The 19,214-nt window shown below is 21.8% G+C and overlaps 2 protein-coding genes across 3 annotated transcripts in view; one reads left to right on the top strand and one right to left on the bottom strand.

Annotated features, from left to right (window-relative positions):
• LOC117174470 (ER degradation-enhancing alpha-mannosidase-like protein 3) overlaps nucleotides 1-5,306 on the bottom strand; it is a 73,926-nt gene extending 68,620 nt beyond the window's left edge. For both annotated transcript variants that reach the window (XM_033363663.1, XM_033363747.1), the window contains exons 1-2: nucleotides 4,408-5,306; nucleotides 690-735 (exon numbers count right to left, since the gene is read on the bottom strand). In XM_033363663.1, coding sequence (XP_033219554.1) covers nucleotides 690-735; nucleotides 4,408-4,526 — 165 coding nt within the window. In that variant the 5' untranslated portion in view covers nucleotides 4,527-5,306. The remainder of the gene's footprint in view (nucleotides 1-689; nucleotides 736-4,407) is intronic.
• Nucleotides 5,307-7,056: 1,750 nt separating this feature from the next.
• LOC117168946 (multifunctional methyltransferase subunit TRM112-like protein) lies at nucleotides 7,057-14,548 on the top strand. Its single transcript, XM_033354942.1, has 3 exons — nucleotides 7,057-7,417; nucleotides 13,823-13,924; nucleotides 14,028-14,548. Exons 1-3 carry the CDS (start codon nucleotides 7,340-7,342, stop codon nucleotides 14,220-14,222), a joined length of 375 nt encoding a protein of 124 aa, XP_033210833.1. The 5' UTR covers nucleotides 7,057-7,339; the 3' UTR covers nucleotides 14,223-14,548.
• The last annotated feature ends 4,666 nt before the right edge of the window (nucleotides 14,549-19,214 follow it).

Genomic DNA, 19,214 nt, shown 5'->3' with positions numbered 1-19,214 from the left:
AAATGTTAAAAATAAGAATCTTAGAAATCAGAAAAAAGATTGTAAAAAAAGCTCTTTTTATATTACGAAAAATGGGAAAATTATAGAATTATTCTGCATTCAACTTAATTAAAATATCGACTATAATGTTAAAAATAAAAAAATTATCTTTTTCAATTCAGAAAGAAAATTTAAAAATAAAATATTGCTCTCTTTCAACTGAATTACAATATTAATCTAAATGTTAAAAATAAAAACATTCCCTCTTCCAATTCAGAAATAAATTGAAAACCAAAATGTCCTCTTCCAATTTAGATATAAATTAAATATAAAAATTTCCTTGTTTCCAGCTGAATAAAAATGATAAATAAAAAAATGGCCATCTTCCAATTCGGACACGAACTAAATATATTTTTTAAATCCCTCTGCCAATTCAGATAAAAATTAAAATTGACGGTTTGAACGAATAAATTTTTATCACTTGTTTTTTCCTGCTCATAATATGATTTTCTATCAATACTTCTTTACGCAATATTGCGTCAATACTCTTATCTTAAACGATTAAATATACATGACTAACTGAGTTTGCTATTTAGAAGAAAAAAAAACATTTCCACAATTTTCTATATTTTTAAGAATTGTTCAATTCAGGATACTTTTTTTAAATTAAAAAAAAATAATATTAAAGTAGGGTAATTAAAAATAATTACCATATATGCGTTATAGGCATGGTAGAACATATCACGAGCTTCTTCCCTGTAAATGAGAAACATTTTTTTAAACACAATATACTTTTTAAAAAGATCAATAATACTGCAAATATATTTTGAGTTCAACAATAGACTTGTTATAATTAATTAATAATGAAAATAAATACAAAAGGACTGTAAACTAAATAAATAATAATAATAAAATAGATTCTTTCAACAATAATATACTTTTTTTCAATTTAATAATTTAAAAATAATCCAACTTCTTAGTCCAAAATGATTTCAGAACACAAGCAATAGGGTGATTATTCTCAAAAAAAGGGGTATAATAAAATGATCAATTATTTTAGCGACAAAAATGTTAGAATATTGAATTCAATATGAACTGTTGAAATTCATCAGATTTCAAGTCGATATATATTAATTTTTCAACAAAATAAATAAATTTTCCACAAAGAAATCGAATTTTTAACCGAAAAATGAATCTTTTTCAATTTTCAACAACAAAAATAAACTTTCAAACAAAATTGGAATATGGAGTTAAATTTTAAATTTAAAAAATAATAATTTGCAATAAAAAAGAAACCAATTTTCAAGGGAATAGTTAAATTTTCAACTAAACGCATGAATTTAAAAATAAAAAAGATCAATTTACAACCAAAAAAAGAAGCTTAATATTTTAGGCGAATATTTGAAAAAATGAATTTTTAAACGAAAAAGATAAAATTTCAAACAAAAAGATTCATTTTCTTCTCAAAAAGGCGAATTTTCATTAAAAGACATGCATTTTCAACCGGAAAGTTAAATTTTCAATAAAAAATATCAATTTTCATTTAAAAATATCAAAACTTTTAACCAAAAACGAAAAAATTAAATTCCTAGTTAAAAAAATTAATTTTCAAAAATTAAAAAGAACATGTACATTTTTTAAGAACTAATTTTTTTGATCTTTTTAAGGATTTTGTATATTTTAAGAAGAACACAATGTTGAGAATGATTTTTTATTTTTAAACATTAATTTTGAAGAAAAAATTTTTAATTACAAAATATCTAAAATGATTTCCGAAAATGTAAGAAAAAAAAATCTAAAACATATTATCAATTTTATGGCCATTTTTTTATTTGCGAAGAATTTACAACATTGTAAGAAACATTTGAATCAGTTTTTTATTTTCTTGAAACTTTTCAGATTTTTTAAAAAGCTTCTACATTTTTTTTTATAATCTTTAAAAATATACATTTTAAGGAATTTTTTTGTAATTTTACAGGATTTATTTTAAATTTTAGGAAAAATTCAGGGAAAATGCATCTTAGAAGAACATTGAAAAAGTGAGAAAAATATTTTCAAATTACTCAATTTTTTTTTTAATTTGAAAGATTTCATGAGAGTATATTTCTTCAAAAGATTTCTTTGAAAATTTAGAATGATTTGATTTTATAACCTTTAATTTTGCAGAAATTTAAAAAAATTAAAAAATTAATGTTTAAGAGAAAATTTAAACAAAATTAAAAAATATCTCAAATAATTTCCGGAAATGTAAGAAAAAAATCTGGAAGATTTTATCAATTTTATGGCCAGTTTTTTTAATTGTTAAAAAGGTATAACATTTTCCAGATTTTTTTGGCATTTTTAGAAATCTTTTGAAATTAAAAAAAAAAAATCATAATAAAAAATTATTGTAACTTCTTAAAAAGCTTTTAAATTTATTTTCGAAATCTCATCTTTGAAGGTAAGAAAAATGTTTTCTTAAAAGTTCTGGACAAATTTCAAATAATTTCTTTTTTTAATGATTCACATTGAAAAAAGCTCTAGAGAAAAAAAGCTTTAAAACTTGATTACAAAATATTTTAATATCTAAATTTTTGTTTTTAATTTTTGTAAATTGTTTTAAAACTTTGAAATATCTTTTAAAAATTAAATTATTAATTAAATTAAACTCTGAATTATTTCTAAAATAAAAAAATTCTTAAAATTTAGATTTCTGAAAAAACTTCAAAACTTCTTTCAAAACTTCAAATTTATTTCAAAGCTTCTAAATAACTTTAAAAATAATTATAATGTTTCCTACAATTTAAACCAAATCCTGTAAAATTACAAAAAAGTTACCTTAAAATATAGATTTCTGAAAATGTACGAAAAATGTAGAAACTTTCTAAAAAATGTGAAAGGTTTCAAGAGAATAAAAAACTGACTGAAATGTTTCTTAAAATGTAGTCAATTCTTTCTAAATTAAAAAAAAGGCCATAAAATTGATAAAATCATCAGATTTTTTTTCTTACATTTACGGAAATCATTTTCAATCTTTTGTAATCTTTAAAAATGTTCTCTTCAAAAAAAAACTTTCAATATCCTTAAAAATCTTAACATATTAATTCAAAATCTTCAAAAATACATTTGGATTCAGTTTTTTGAAATTTTACTCAAATTTTGAACTATTTTTGAAATTGTTTAAAAATTTCCAAATATCTTTTAAAATTAATTGCATTTTGTCTAAAATTAAAGAAAAAATGTAAAATAAAAGAATTTTTTCTTAAAACGAAGATTGGTCATTTAAAATCAAATTATTCTAAATTTTTAAAGAAATCTAAAAAAAAAACCTTATTTTTTTAAAACTTTTAAAATTGTTGAATAATTTAACTTTTAAAATCATTAGAATGTTTCCTACAATTTAAATGAAACCCTGTAAAATTACAAAAAAGTTTCCTTAAAATGCAGTCTTCCGAAAATTAAAAAAAGTAGCTTATTAAAAAATTTGAAGGGTTTCAAGAGAAAATGTTTTAAAATATTTCAATATGAAAAAATGGCCACCAAATTGATAAAATCTTCAGATTCTTTTTCTTAAATTTACGAAAATTATTTAAAATATTTTGTAATTTTTTAAATTATTTCAGAACTTCCAAATATATTTTAAAGTTAATTGCATTTTTACTAAAATTAAATAAAAATTGTAAAATAAAAGAAAGTTTATTTAAAACGAAGTGTAAACAAATATTTAATTAGTCATTGAAAATCAAATGATTCTAAATTTGTTAAGAAATCTTTTTGAAAAAATGTTATTCTCTTGCAACTTTTCAATTTTTTAAATAATTTAACTTAAAAAGATTTAAAATTCTTTTTAAGAATTTTGAAAGGTTTCATTACTTCAAAGTTTATTTAAAATATTCTGAATAAATTACAAAATTATTAGAATTTTTTCTACAATTTAAATGAAATCCTGTAAAATTGCAAAAAATTTCCTTAAAATATAGATTTTTGAAGCTTTTTCAAAAGAATGTAGGAGCTTTTTAAGAAATCTGCAAGGTTTCAAGAGAATAAAAAACTGACTCAAATGTTTTGAAGCTTTTTAAGGATTTTGAAAGATTGAATGTAAATTTAAAAAAAAAGTGTTGAAAAATTCCAAATATCAACAAATAATTCTAATTTTGCAGGATTTTAATTATTTGACAGGTTTTTGTCTAAAAAAATTAATTTTGAAGAAAAAATATTAAAAGATTTCAAAAAATCTAAAGAGTTACAAAAATGTAAAAAAAAATAAGTAAGATTTTTATAGCATTTTCTGAAGAGATTAATTTTAAAATTATTAGAAAACAAAAATACAAAACGATTTTTTGCCCAGAAAATTAATTTTTTAAGGAATATTTGATCAATATTGAGAATAACTGCAAAATACTCTAAAATAGGTTAAAGAAAATAAACCTTGAAATAATGTTTACTCACTTTAAAGCCTCCCTTTCTTCTCTACCCATAAACTCAATATTTTCTTCTTCTGCATCCATAAAATGAAAGTTGCATCCAAAAAGGAGCATAGCTCCAAAAATTATCACCAGACTCGTCATTTTTCTCAAATTCGTCAGCCTGTTTGTCAAGAAATCAAGCACTCAAAAAAACACATCCTACCACTAAAATTCTTTCACTTATCATCGAAGGCAGTAAATTTCCATATCTCTAAACGTGTGTCGCATTTTTATCACTATTTATTGGCACTTTAGCATTTCAAAACTTATTCCCAGCACTGCATTTAAAAAAAAAAACACTTCGGCAATTGCCCAAAAATCCTCCGAACCAAAGCATATGCTAGGAATGAAAATTTCGCTACGCACTTCCTTTAATTATAAATAACAATTTTTCACTTGTTAACGATGAAACACGTTTTCCCCTCGATTTGAGGATCGGTTTGGCCTACTTTGCAGTCACAACTGGAAAAAATTCATCGAAATTTTAAAAAGAGACGCACAAGGTTTTGAGGTTAGGTTTCTCGAGACGATGAAATTTGGAGCACTTTTTGAAGAATTGGAGTTAGATTGATGACGTTTGGCAGGTGGATGATGTCGTTTGTGGATGAAGATAAATACGTGGTTTGATAAGGCTGATTAAATATTTTCATCAAGGCCAGATGATGTGGCCATTGACAGATGAACGATCTTCTACTCCGAAGGTGTTAAAATCTTTCCGGCGTTTCATTTGCGAGTCATTTTTACACTCACGGGTGTTATTTTAATCAAGGTCGAGATTCACTCGCGAAAACACGTTTTACCCCATTTTTTTTCAAGAAATTTGTTCCAAAAAATTCTGACGTTTCAGGGACCTTCGGAGTTGTGTCATCTGTCACAACCTAACCTCCACACTTTTTAGTTCCGGCTCTCGACGCTAGGTGTGCTTTGGTCCGATCAAGCGCATGCGTCAAGCTTTTTTGAAATTATTAAATGGACAAATCAATTTTTTGGAAAATGCATATTGAAAAATCAATTCTAATACTAAATAATAATTTTGAATAACTATTCAATTGAAGTTTTTAAACACTAAATTACAGAATTCATTGTGAATAATAAACACAGTTTTCCTAAGATTCTTCACAAAATTAAATTAAATTGATATTAAAAAAAAAGTTTTTTTTGCTTGTTTAACAAGATTTTACAAAATTTTCGGAAAAAATTAAATCAAATTAAAAAATATTCACGACTTTTGGAAACTTTGAATAAATTTTTAAATTACTGCAAATTATCGAAAATATTTTCGAAACTTATAAAATACCTAAAATTAAATTTTTTTTTTAAATATTTCAAATATAACTTTTTATAATTTAATGAAATCTGATCAAGTTAAAATTTGGTTAAATATTATCAAAACAGCTTAATATTTTTTGAAAAAACTCTAAATTTGTAATCTTAAAATAAAAATTTTTTCCTTAAATTCTTCTAGAATCTATTTCGACATTTTTGGAAATCTTTTCAAATTTGTTGAAATAAAATTAAAGCTCAAAATTAATTTTTCAAAATAAAAAAAATAAGCTTTTAGATTTTATTTCGAAAAAGCCTCTTTAAAAATCTACATTTTGGTTTTAAGATTTTTCAATCTTTTCAAATTAAAAATTATTTTTGCAATTTTTTAAAATTTATAATTAAATATCTTTTAAACTGAATTGAATTTTTCTTAAATTAAAAAAAATTCTGCATGATTAAAAAATTGTTTTTTTTTATATTTAAACCTTTGAAATTCTTCACAAGCTTTTAATTTTTTGTTTTCGATCATTCTTCTTCAAAAATCTACATTTTATTCTACAGTTTTTGAAATCCTATTAAATTTCCAATTATTTTTGCAATTTAAAAAAAACTTCTACCTAAATATATATTTTTTTCCGGAAACTTTAAGAAAAAAATTTTATTTCCTTGGAACCTTTCAAAATTTTTATACACCTTCGCAATTTTTAAAATCTTGAAAAATCTACATTTTTAAAGAATTTAATTTTATATTTTACAGGACATTTTTCATGCTTGAAAAGATTTTTAAAAAATGTTAAACAAAATGTCGATTTTTGAATATACCTAAGTTCTCGAAAAAAACTAAAAGAATATAATAAAAAATTCTTAAGATTCCTGGGTAAATTTCAAATGATTTCTTATTTTGAAAAATGAATTTTATGCTTCGAAAAGTTTAAAAAAAGTTTGACCTAAAAAAGTTTTATTAAATAAAAAAGTTACATTTTAAATATTTCGAAACAACATGAAATTTTGAAAATTTCCGACATTTCGGAAAAACTGATTCAGATTGAAAACATATCAAGGCATCTTATCAGTTTGTATACAAAATATTTAAAAACCTAAAAATGTTTTCGAAAATTCATCAAATATTTTTAGATTTCTTCAAAATTTGTATAAAAGTAATATTATATTTTAAACTGAGTCAAATTTCTTCTAAAATTTTGCAAATTCCTCTAAGATAAAAAACTTTTCTTTAAAATTTTCTAGATTCTTTTTCCGAATGGGTAATAAACTAATAAAAAGCACAATTAATCATTTAACAATTCCAAAAAAGCGCGTAATTTATAGCCAATGAAACTGCCGATGGGACGCATGCGCATTGTGGTCAGGGCCTGCTCCGATTAATCAACAAATTCCTAAATTGAAGAATAAAATTTTGAAAAACGGCTCATGTTATTCCAAAATTCGTGTAAATCGAATCTTTCTGTTAAATATTCAGAAACAGAAAAATATATATTTGAAATTTTGTAATTTTTAACTGCAACTCGACGATTTTTTCTGTGAAGAGGACGTCTAGCAGAAGCAGACAGGAATAAACGTGCGTAGACGTGTTTGAAAGAGTGAATAATCTTGTCTTCAAATCCTTGAAATCTAGGCTTTTTAAAAGAAAAATGAAGCTTTTAACACATAATATGTTGACTTCAAAATGCCTTAAAGGTGTTTCAGTTGGTTATCCTCTTGGAATTGTGGTAAGAATCAATTATTGACTTTATTTTTATTTTTAAGCAGGACTAACCTCATCGATTTTTAATATATTGGTTTTTTTTTTTATTATCGATCAACCTTTTCTTCAGAAAGCCTCGATTTTTGTGTTTTTTCATCAAAATTTTGTTATTTTCTCATTTTTATGTTCCTAATTTTGAGCTTTGTTGAGTATTTCGAGTGTCGGGGTTCTTAAATAATTTTGAGGTTAGGTCGCCAAATCCGAGATTTTGTATTTATTTACGAATAGGAAAATAATTTATAATTACACATTTTTTTTAATTGAAAGAGGGGATTTTTTACATTCGTATTGATTTAAAAGTGAGAAATTTTAGGGTTTTAATGTTTCTTTTCAATTTTTACATTGCCGATTCTGAAAAAATAGACTGGGAAAAATTTTGGTTTTTAATTTTTTCCGAATTGAATGGTGTTTTTTATTTTTAGATTTTATTCAATTTAAATTTTCAGCAAAATGGTTCAAGTTTCTTCTTGAAATATAAATATATAATTAACATTGAAATACTTAAAATTTTAATTACAAAAATCAATTTTTAATTTAAATAAGTGAATTTTCATCCAAAAAAGATAAATTTTCATCTCAAAAATAAAATTTTCTACCAAAAATGGAACAGCTGGATTTTCAGTTAAAAAAAATTAATTTATTACTAAAAAAAAACAACGAATTTTCAGCAAAATAGTTAAATTTTCAACCATAATTTGATTTTTTAACTAAAAAGATAAATATTTTATCAAAAATGTAATTGTTAAATTTGCAGTTAAAATATGAATTTTCAAAAAACGAAAACACAAATTTTCAACCAAGAAGATTATATTTTTTAAAGAAAAACATTAATTTTCTACCAAAAAGGACGAATTTTCAATAAAGTATTTAACTTTTTAACCAAATAATTAAAATTTCAACCAAAACCCTTAATTGATTTTCCACCAAATACACGAATTTTCAAAATTCATATCGAATTGGAAGGGGGAAAGTTATTGCTTGAATTTTTTCTTGATTGAAAGGAGCTTAGAAGGGGAGAAATTCTGATTTTCGATTTTTTTGAATTCTTAATATTTTTATATTTTTTGTAAAAATGGTAAGGGAACGTTTTTTGTATTTTAAATATTTTTATTGAGTTGGAAAGGATACAATTTTGGTTAATAATTTTTTTCTGTATTGAAAGGAGTTTTATATTTGTAACATTTTTATTGAGCTGAATGGCAGAACATTTTGATTTTTAATTATTTTCTGAATTGAAAGAGGGAATTTTTTACATTTTTATTAAGTTGAGAGAAAAATATTTTTTTAAAATGTTTTATGAATTACAAGAAGGATTTTATTTTTATTTGAAAGAGAAGAAGTTGGAAAACATTTGTTTCAAGTTGTAAGTGGGGATATTAAGATTTTAGATTAATTTTTAAATTGTTAGAGAGAATTTGATCTTCTTAATATATATATTTTTTAATTGGTAGGGTGAACAAGTTGAGTTTTTACTTTTTTCTTAATATCAGAAGTTTTTTATTTTTAACATTTTTATTGAGTTGCATGGAGGAAATTTCTATTTTCATTTTTTTTCTGAATTGGAAGTTTTTTATTTGTAACATTTTTATTGAGTTTGGAAAGAATACAATTTTGGTTAATAATTTTTTTGTGGATTGGAAAAGGGAGTTTTTTTATTTGCAAATTTTTCTGAATTGGAAGTTTTTTATTTTCAACATTTTTAATGAGTTGAAAGGAAAAAAATTTTTATTTTCAATTTTTTTTATTGAAAGTTCTTGATTTTTAACATTTTTATTGAGTTGGAAGGAAGAAATTTTTATTTTTTTCTGGATTGGAAAAGGGAATTTTTTATTTGCAAATTTTTCTGAATTGAAAGTTTTTTATTTTTAACATTTTTATTGAGCTGGAAAGGATATAATTTTTTTTGCTGATTTTTTTCTGAACTAGAAGAGGGGTTTTTTTTTTTAATTTGAACATTTCCCTGAATTGGAAGAGCGGAAGTTTTTAATCAATGTTCTAAAAATTTTAAATTTATTCCTCATTGAAAGAGGAAATTTTTTATTTTTAACATTATCTCTGAGTTAGAAGACAACAAATTTTGGGTTTTAATTTTTTCTGAATTGTTAGAGGGAGCTTAAAGTTTTTTAAAACTTTATAATGTTTCAAATTTTTCTTAATTGTAAGAGGGAAATTAAAAAAAAAAAATAATTAGTTGGAAGGCAGCAAATTTTTGTTTTTACTTTTTTTTTAAACTTTTTTTTGAACTGGAAGAAAGTTTTTAATTTTAATTTTTGTCTGAATCGAACCAGGGATTTTTTTTAATTTAGAAGAGAGACATTTTTTAAACATTTTCTTTGAATTTAAAGGGAAAAAATCTCGATAATAATTTTTTTATCTGAATTGTTTGAGAGAACTTGAAGTTTTAAAATTTTTTATTGAATTAGATGAGGGAATTTTTTTCTGAATTTTCATTGGGAATTTTCATTAAAAAATTTCTATGAAATGGAAGAAGGAACTTTCTGTTTTTAACACTTTTATCAAGTTGAATGGGAGAAATATATTTTTTAAATGTTTTACGAATTTCAGGAAGGATTTTTTTTTTATTTCAAAGAGAAGAATTTTTTAAACATTTAGTTAAAGTTGTAAGTGGGGATATTAAGATTTTAAATTAATTTTCAAATTGTTAGAGAGAATTTGATCTTTTTAATATATATTTTTTAATTGGTAGGGTGAAAAAATTGAGTTGTAACTTTTTTCTTAATATCAGAAGCTTTTTATTTAAATCTTTTTTGTGAATTGGAAAAGGGAATTTTTTATTTACAAATTTTTATTTTCAATTTTTTTTTTTAATTGGAAAAGGGAATTTTTTATTTGAAATTTTTTTTTGAATTGGAACTTTTTTGTTTTTAACATTTTTATTGAGTTGGAAACGATACAATTTTGGTCAATAATGTCTTTCTGCATTGAAAGGAGTTTTAAATTTGTAACATTTTTATTGATTTGAATGGCAGAAAATTTTGATTTTTTTCTGAACTAGAAGAGGGTTTTTTTTTAAATTTAGAAGAGAGGAATTTTTGAAACATGTTCTTTTAATTGAAAGGGAAAAAATCTCGATTTTTAATTTTTTTATGGATTAAGAAAAAAAATGTATTGAGTTGAAAGGGAATAAATTTGGGTTTCAATTTTGTGGGTATTTTTAATTAAACAAATAATTAAGAAATCTAAGATGATTAAATAGGCATGAAATATTTGGTTTAATATAAATATTGTATTTAAAAATTTTAATCTCAATTTATTCAATTTTGAGATTCTTAAATTCAAAATAAAATTGTCCAGTTCCTTAAATTTTACTCCGTAATTTTTTATTTTGACATTGTTATGAAAAATGTTTCAATTTCCAAAATTTTTAAAAAAGAATCGGTAAAATGCGGTTTTTCGAAAATTACAAAAATTAAATAAGAAGCTTTTTGAATTGAAATTCTAAAAAAAAATCAAATCATTTTAAAAAATACTTAGAATTCTTAGGAGTTTTAAAAATCATTTGTGATTTGAAAAGATTTCAGAAAATGTCAAACAAAATGTAATTTTTTTAAGTTTTATACAAAAAATGTGAAGCTTCAGAATTTTTTAAGGTTTCAAGAAAATAAGAAAAATTTCTCAAGATTTATGGGAAAATTTTTAAAAATTTCAACAAAAAAAAGATCTGAAGATTTTAAGATAAATTTTAAATTTTCGAAAAATTGGTGTTACAAATTTAACCTTTTCATTTTATGTTCAAAATTAATCTTTTTTTTGTTTGTTAAAAATTAACATTTTTCGTTGAAAATTCCAGTTTTTGGTAAAAAATTTAACTTTTTATTAAAAATTTTCAACTGTTTTTTAGAAAAATCGTGGAGGAAATTTTCTTTTTTAATTTTGTGTTTATTTATAATTAAACAAATAATTAAGAAATCTAAGATAATTAAATAGGCATGAAATATTTGACTTAGATAAATATTGTATTTAAAAAATTTTAATCTCAATTAATTTAATTTTGAGATTTTGAAATTCAAAATAAAATTGTGCAATTCTTTAAATTTTAGTCAGTAATTTTTTATTTTGACATTGTTATGAAAAATGTTTCAATTTCCAAAATTGACAAAAAAGAATCGATAAAATGCTTTTTTTTGAAAATTGAACAAAATTAAATAAGAAGCTTTTTAACATTTTTGATTTTTATGAGAATACGCAAATTTTCTTAAAATTGAAAATGAGAACTTTTTAGAAACAATTCAAATCATTAAAAAAAATATTGTGAAGGCTTAGGAGTTTTAAAAAGTTTAAAAAATCATTTCAGATTTCAAAAGATTTCAGGGAACATTAAAAAAAATATATCTTAAAATTTAGAGGTAAATTTTAAAATTTCGAAAAATTTTGGTTACAAATTTAACCTCTTCATTTTTTGTTGAAAATTAATCTTTCTTTTTGTTGTTAAAAATTCGTATTTTTTAGAAAAAATTAACATTCTTCGTTTAAAATTCCAGTTTTTGGTAAAAAAATTAATTTTTTCTTCGAAATTTTCAACGGTTTTTTAGAAAAATCGTGGAGGAAATTTTGCTTTTCAATTTTGTGTTCATTTATAATTAAACAAATAATTAAGAAATCTAAAATAATTAGATAGGCATGAAATATTTGGTTTAAGATAAATATTGTATTAAGAAAAATTTAATCTCAATTCATTTAAACTTGAGATTCTTAAATTAAAAATAAAATTGTCCAATTGCTTACATTTTAGTCTGTAATTTTTTATTTTGATATTTTAATAAAAACCTTTTTCTTTTTTTCAAAATTGTAAAAAAAGAATCGGTAAAATTCAGTTTTTTTAAATTAATTTTTTTTATAGATTTTTAAGTTTTATGAGAATTGTTATTTTTCTCAAGACTGAAAATGAAGAATGAAAATTTTTTAGAAAAAATTCAAATAATTTCAAAAAATATTTCGAAGGTTTAGGCGTTTTGAAAAAAATTTCAAATCATTTGAGATTTGAAAAGAATTCAGAAAATGTAAAAAAAAAATTAAATTTTTAAAGTTTTATACAAAAAATCTGAATCCTCTAAAATTTTTAAGGTTTCAACAAAATAAAAAGTTTTTCTCAAAGATTTCTGGGAAAATTTCTAAAAATGTAAGAAAAAATCTGAAGATTTTAAGATAAATTAAAAAGCTTCAAATAATTTTGTTTACAAATTTAAGCTTTTCATTTTTTCTTAAAAATTAATCTTTCTTTTTTTGTTAAAAATTAGTATTTTTTGGAAAAAATTAACATTCTTCGTATAAAATTTCAATTTTTCGTAAAAAATTAACTTTTGTATAAAAGTTTCAACGGGTTTTAAGTAAAATCGTGGAGGAAATTTTGTTTTTCAATTTTGTGTTAATTTATGATTGAACAAATAATTAAGAAATCTAAAATAATTAAATAGGCATGAAATATTTGGCTTAAGATAAATATTGTATTTAAAAAAAAATTAATCTCAATTCATTGAATTTTGAGATTCTTAAATTTAAAATAAAATTGTCCAATTCCTTAAAGTTTAGTCTGTAATTTTTTATTTTGACATTGTAATGAAAACTGTTCCAATTTCAAAAATTTTCAAAAAAAACAAACGATTTGGTAAAATGCAGTTTTTTGAAAATTAACATTTTTTATATATTTTTAAGTTTTATGAGAATATTTATTTTTCTCAAAATTGAAAATTTTTTAGAAAAAATTCAAATAATTTTAAAAAATTATTTAGAAGGCGCTTCTGAGAAAAGTTATAAAAATTTAATATAAAATCTGAAGATTTTAAGCTAAATTTAAATTTTTCGAATAATTTTGGTTACAAATTTAACCTCTTTATTTTTTGTTAAAAATTAATCTTTTTTAGTTAAAAATTCGTATTTTTGGGAAAAAACAATATTTTCTTGTTTAAAATTCCAGTTTTTGGTAGAGAATTAACTTTTTGTTGAAAATTTTCAACTATTTTTTAGAAAGATCGTCGTTTTGACTTGAAAATTAAACAATTTGGTAGAAAATTGTTTTTTTTTTGTTGTTGTTGAAAATTCATATTTTCAGGTTAAAAATTCGTCTTTTGGGCTTGAAAATGTAACCCAAGAAGAATGATTTAACCATTTCTTGATTTTTCTTTGATTTTAATTCTTTTCTGAATTGGACAAGGGAATTTTTTTATTTTTAACATTATCACTAAGTTAGAAGACAGAAAATTTGTTTTTTTTTAAATTTTTTTCTGCACTGGAAGAAATTTTTTTTTTCAATTTTGTGTTTATAATTAAACAAATAATTGAAAAATCTAAGATAATAAAATAAACATGAAATATTTGATTCAAGATAAAAATAGTTTTTTTTATCTTTTAGGCAAAGGATATTAAAGTTTGTGAAGTAGATTTTAATTCGGAATTTATCGTGAGGATAATTCCAAAATTGGACTGGGCTGCTCTCTGGAAAGCAGCAGAAAGTGTAAGTTTCAAGCCTAAAAAAATTTAAATGATTAAAAGCAAGAAATATATTTCATTTTCTATAATTGTCTTTCTTTTTGTGTATTTTGTTTTTTAAATTAAAGATAGGACATGTGGGAGAATTGCCTCAGACTTTAATCGAAGATTTCGAGACGAACGAAGACTTTTTAAAAAAAGTTCATCACGTCCTGATGGAAGTCGAGGTCATAAACGGAGTCCTTTTGTGTCCAGAGTCGGGGAGAAAATTTCCAATCACAGACGGAATTCCCAACATGTTACTCAACGAAGACGAAGTTTAGGTTTATAAATTTACTTTTATAATATTAAACTTAAATTATCTCGCATTTATTACATATATTATTACAATAATAATTATTAATTAGCCGCATACAGTTTTCATAACATTTGTGAATATCTGCAAATTAGAGAAAGCAAAAAAAGAATTTTTGTTTGATAAATATTGAAAGAGAATTTTAGATTCAGAAAAACATTTTTTTTTTTCGTAGTACGAGATATAGATTTTAAGATTCGACCAATCGATGTGTTAGTAAATATTTTTAAGGGAATGTGTATTTATGACTTTCCTCTCGTTGGCTCATAATAAAAATGTTTAGGAAATCGAGAATATTGAATTAATTTGAAGAAATTGGTACTTTTCTCGGGTTAAGTAACGGGAATTTTTATTTTTTGCTTTACAACTGCCGTACAAATCTATTGCGCAGCCTTATGAGCAATATTGATCTACTGCGCATCCATATGATCTATGGAAATATACTGCGCATCCTCTTGCGCATGGGGATTTCAAGTCAAAATATATTACATTTTCAAAAAAAATAGTTGAATTTTTCAACAAGACAGTTGGATTTTTAACCAACTAGTTGAATTTTCAAACAAGAAAAATTAAAATTCAACTAAAAGTAATTTAATTTTTTTTAACAAATAGCTAAATTTTCAATTAAAAAAGATAAGGCTTTTAAAAAAGGATAAAATTTTCAGTTTGAAAAATAAGTTTTCAAAAACAATTGAGTTTTGAAACTAAAAAAACGAGTTATCTACAAAAAATGAATTTTTGAAACAAAAAGGTTAATTTGTACAATATAGTTAAATTTTTTAATAAATAGTTTAACTTTTTCCTAGTAGTTGAATTTTCTACTAAAATAGTTAGAATTTCAACAAAAATATGAATTTTCAACACAGAAGTTAATTTTGAACCAAATGGTTTAATTTTAAACTGAAAAAGATCAGATTAAAAAAAAAGATAAAATAGTTATCTTTGATTTTTATTTTATTTTATCTTCGTAGATAAAATTCAATTTTTAGAAAGATAAGTTTTCAATAAAAAATAGAATCGTTAACTTTTCATTTTGAAAATTAAAAAAAAAATGATTTTTTTAACAAAAAGATTAATTTTGTACAATATAGTTAAATCTTTAAATAAATAGTTTTACTTTTTCCTAGTAGTTGAATTTTCAACAAAAAAGTTAATTTTGGACCAAATAGTTTAATTTTCAACTAAAAAACATCAGATTTAAGAAAAAAAGATAGAATAGTTATCTTTCTAGATAAAATTTAATTTTGAAAAAGATAATTTTTCAAGAAAAAATAGAATCGTTAAATTTTCGGTTTGAAAAATGAGTTTTCAAAGAGAAAGTTTTTGCCAAAAAAATGATTTTTTTTAACGAAAAGGGGTATTTTTGTACAATATAGTTAAATTTTTAAATAAATAATTTATTTTTTTCCTGTTAATTGAATTTTCTACGAAAATAGTTAAAATTTCAACCAAAAATATAAATTTTCAACAGAAAAGTTAATTTTGAACCAAATAGTTTAATTGTCAACTAAAAAAGATCAGATTAAAAAAAAGATAAAATAGTTATCTTTTATTTTTATTTTATCTTGGTAGATAAAATTCAAATTTTAAAAAGATAAGTTTTAAATAAAAGGTATAATCGTTAAATCTTCGGTTTGAAAAATGAGTTTTCAAAAAGAAAAATTTAGTTTTTAAGCTCGAAATTCGAATTACCTACAAAAAACTTGAATTTTTTACCTGAAAAAATTATTTTTTAACAAAAATGGTAATTTTGTACAATATAGTTAAATTTTTTAATAAATAGTTTAACATTCTCCTGGTAGTTGAATTTTCTACCAAAATAGTTAAATTTGAACCAAATAGTTTAATTTTCAACTAAAAAATAGAAGATTAAAAAAAGATATAATAGTTATCTTTAATTTTTATTTTATTTTCGAAGATAAAATTTATTTTTTTAAAAAATAAGTTCAATAAAAATAAAATCGTTAAATTTTCAGTTTGAAAAATGATTTCAAAAAATAAATTTAGTTTTTATTTTATCATAACAGATAAAAAAAAAGAATCGTTAAATTTTCGGTTTAAAAATGTGTTTTCAACAAAATAATCAATTTTTGTACCCAAAAAGGCGAATTACCTACAAACAAGTTTAATTTTTTACCTGGAAAAATGATTTTAAAAAAAAGGTTAATTTTGGAAAACATTAACATTTTTAAATAAATAGTTTAACTTTTTCCTAGTAGTTTAATTTTCTACCAAAATAGTTAAAAATTTTAACTAAAAATATGAATTTTCAACAGAAAAGTTTATTTTTAAGCAAATGGTGTAATTTCCAACTAAAAAATGTCAGATTTTAAAAAAGTTAAAATAGTTATCCTTAATGTTTATTTTATCTACACACATAAAATTCTGTTTTTAAAAAGATAAGTTTTCAATAAAAAATAGAATCGTTAAATTTCCAAGTTTGAAAAATGAGTTTTCCAAGAAAAAATGGAGTTTTTAAGCCAAAAAGAGGAATTATTTACAAACAACTTGAATTTTTAACCTAAAATAATGATTTTTTAGATAAAAAAAAGTTAATTTTTGACAATATAGTTGAATTTTTAAATTAATAATTCAATTTTTCCCAGTAGTTGAATTTTGTTTCCCAAAATAGTTAAAATTTCAACCAAAAATATGAATTTTTAACAGAAAAGCTAATTTTTAACTAAATAGATTAATATTTAACAAATTGTTTAATTTTCAAGATAAAAATACGAATTTTCTATAAAAACAGTGTAATTTTTAACTAGAATGATTATTATTTAACCAGAAAAATTCACTTTTTACAAAGAACTTGAAATTTAAACAAGCAATCTTGTTTTTAGTTTAAAAAATTTTTTAATTAACATTTAATGTCTATAAATTGCTCAATTTTTGGTTAAAGATTTAAAAAATTAATCTTTAAAACTTGAAAAATATTTGATTGTTAACAACTCAAGGATTTTTAATAAAGAAGTTAAAAATTGTGTTGTTTAAAATTAAAATATATCAAAATTAAACTATTTGAACTTTATGACATTTTTAAAAGTTTTAATTGAAATTCGAATTCCTTTAATTTTCACAGTTCTGTAGTCGAATTTTTTTATGTTTTCCATATAAAATTATTTTTATTTTTAACGTTTCTTTAGAATAATTTAATTTTAAACGGTTTATAATAATTTTTTGACATTTGTATGTCACTCTTAAAGACCATTAACGATTTTTTTTTATCTTTGGCAACACGTAAATTAATGGAAAATTATTTTTCGAATTTTTATAATAAATCAATGTTGAAATTATATTCTGAGAATTGAGAACAAGAAAATAAGTAATATTATCTTGTTTCCAAATTTTTGGAAATATAATTTTCATAAGATTTTTGAGAAAATGTTGAAACTTTTGAAATATTTCAAGGGTATTAAAAAAGAATCTAGAAAATTTCAAAGAACTTATTTTATTATATAGGATTTTACAAAATATTATGAAAAATTCCAGTCTCCAAGTTTAAAAAAAAGGCCTTACTATCTTCTAAATTTTCCCAGCAATTTTAAGAAAATCTGTTTATTCTCTTGAAAACATTCAAAATTATTTTCAGTTCTACTAAATATTTCTTGAATTTACCCAATTTTTTTTCGTTATTTCAATTTTCTCTTATGCTTCATTGTTCAAAATAAAAAATTGTTTAAAACTTCACACGAATATAAGGAAAATTCTTATTTTTTTTTTAATATTGTCAGGCCTTCTAAGCCTTCCAATTTCTAAAAATTATACAAATTTTTTCTGACTTTTTTATTTATTTTGCAAGATTTTAAAAATTGCCCTAAAATCTGTCAGCTTTTTGATTGACCATTTTTGAAATATTCTAAAATCTTTTAAAATAATTTCTTCAAATTAATTTTTCGAAATAAGAAATTATTTTAATTTTTCTTAGGAACCTGAAACTTACTCACATTTTTTCCAAAATTATGTAATATGACAAAATTGCAAAATTTTGCTTTAAAATCTTTCAAACCCTTTTTAAAAATTTAAAAATCTGCCATGAATTTCAAGAATTTTTTTCACACCCTGACAAAATTCAGTTTACCTAAAAAAATTGGTAAAACTTGAAAAATTAAAAAAGATGGTCTCAACGTCTTCCATATTCTTTTAACCCACATTCATAATTATTAAAAAGCTTCTACCTATTTATTCGGGATCTCTTCAGTAGGTTATATTTGTAAATTTAATTATTTTATTAAAAATTATCCTATTTTGATAGTTTTTTTAATTCTCAACTCAATTTTTAACTTTTTAATTTCAAATATTTCTTTAACTCATTATTTATTCTTGAAATTTTTTAATGCAACATTTTTCAATACAAAATTATTTATTTGTTTAAGTCTTCAACTAAAAATCAAATCATTTTAAGACATTACATTGAAAGTTGAAAATTTTTTAAAATAACACAAAGCTAAATTGCTTTAATATGATTCCAATGCTTTTAATATGAAATTTTGAAATATTTAATAGCGGAATTGTACTGACCTTTTTGAATATTGTAATTTCAAACTACAATATTGTGAAATTTTAAATTCGAAACCTCCAAAAATTAGTGTAAAAAAAAAGTTTAATTTCAAGGCATCAAAGATTAAACTGTTTTAGAATTACGCACTCGAAAATATAATTTTAAATTAAAATTATAGAAATTTTAAATTTTGGAAAACGTGCGAATACGGGAAATCTCCCGGTGTAATATTTCTCTCCCGATTTTTCCCGGTTCTCCCGAATGGGGCCACCCTGATAATAGTAAACTTTTTAAATAATAATATTTAAATTAAAAAAATAGACTTTTGAACAGAATAGCTCTCTCCCGAAAGTCTCCCGGTGTAATATTTCTCTCCCGATTTTTCCCGGTTCTCCCGAATGGGGTCACCCTGATAATAGTAAACTTTTCAAATAATAATATTTAAATTAAAAATAAAAG

Source organism: Belonocnema kinseyi, chromosome 1 (genome assembly GCF_010883055.1).
Source record: "Belonocnema kinseyi isolate 2016_QV_RU_SX_M_011 chromosome 1, B_treatae_v1, whole genome shotgun sequence".
NCBI classification, from domain to species: Eukaryota; Metazoa; Arthropoda; class Insecta; order Hymenoptera; family Cynipidae; genus Belonocnema; species Belonocnema kinseyi.
The sequence above is the reverse complement of the archived record's forward strand: the minus strand, read 5'-3'. Positions and strand labels throughout refer to the sequence as shown.

Coding starts and splice junctions, on each gene's coding strand:
- LOC117168946 (XM_033354942.1), top strand. CDS start 7,340: ATGAAGCTTTTAACACATAATATGTTGACTTCAAAATGCCTTAAAGGT. Junction 7,418..13,822: donor GTTATCCTCTTGGAATTGTG/GTAAGAATCAAT, acceptor TTTATCTTTTAG/GCAAAGGATATTAAAGTTTG. Junction 13,925..14,027: donor TCTGGAAAGCAGCAGAAAGT/GTAAGTTTCAAG, acceptor TTTAAATTAAAG/ATAGGACATGTGGGAGAATT.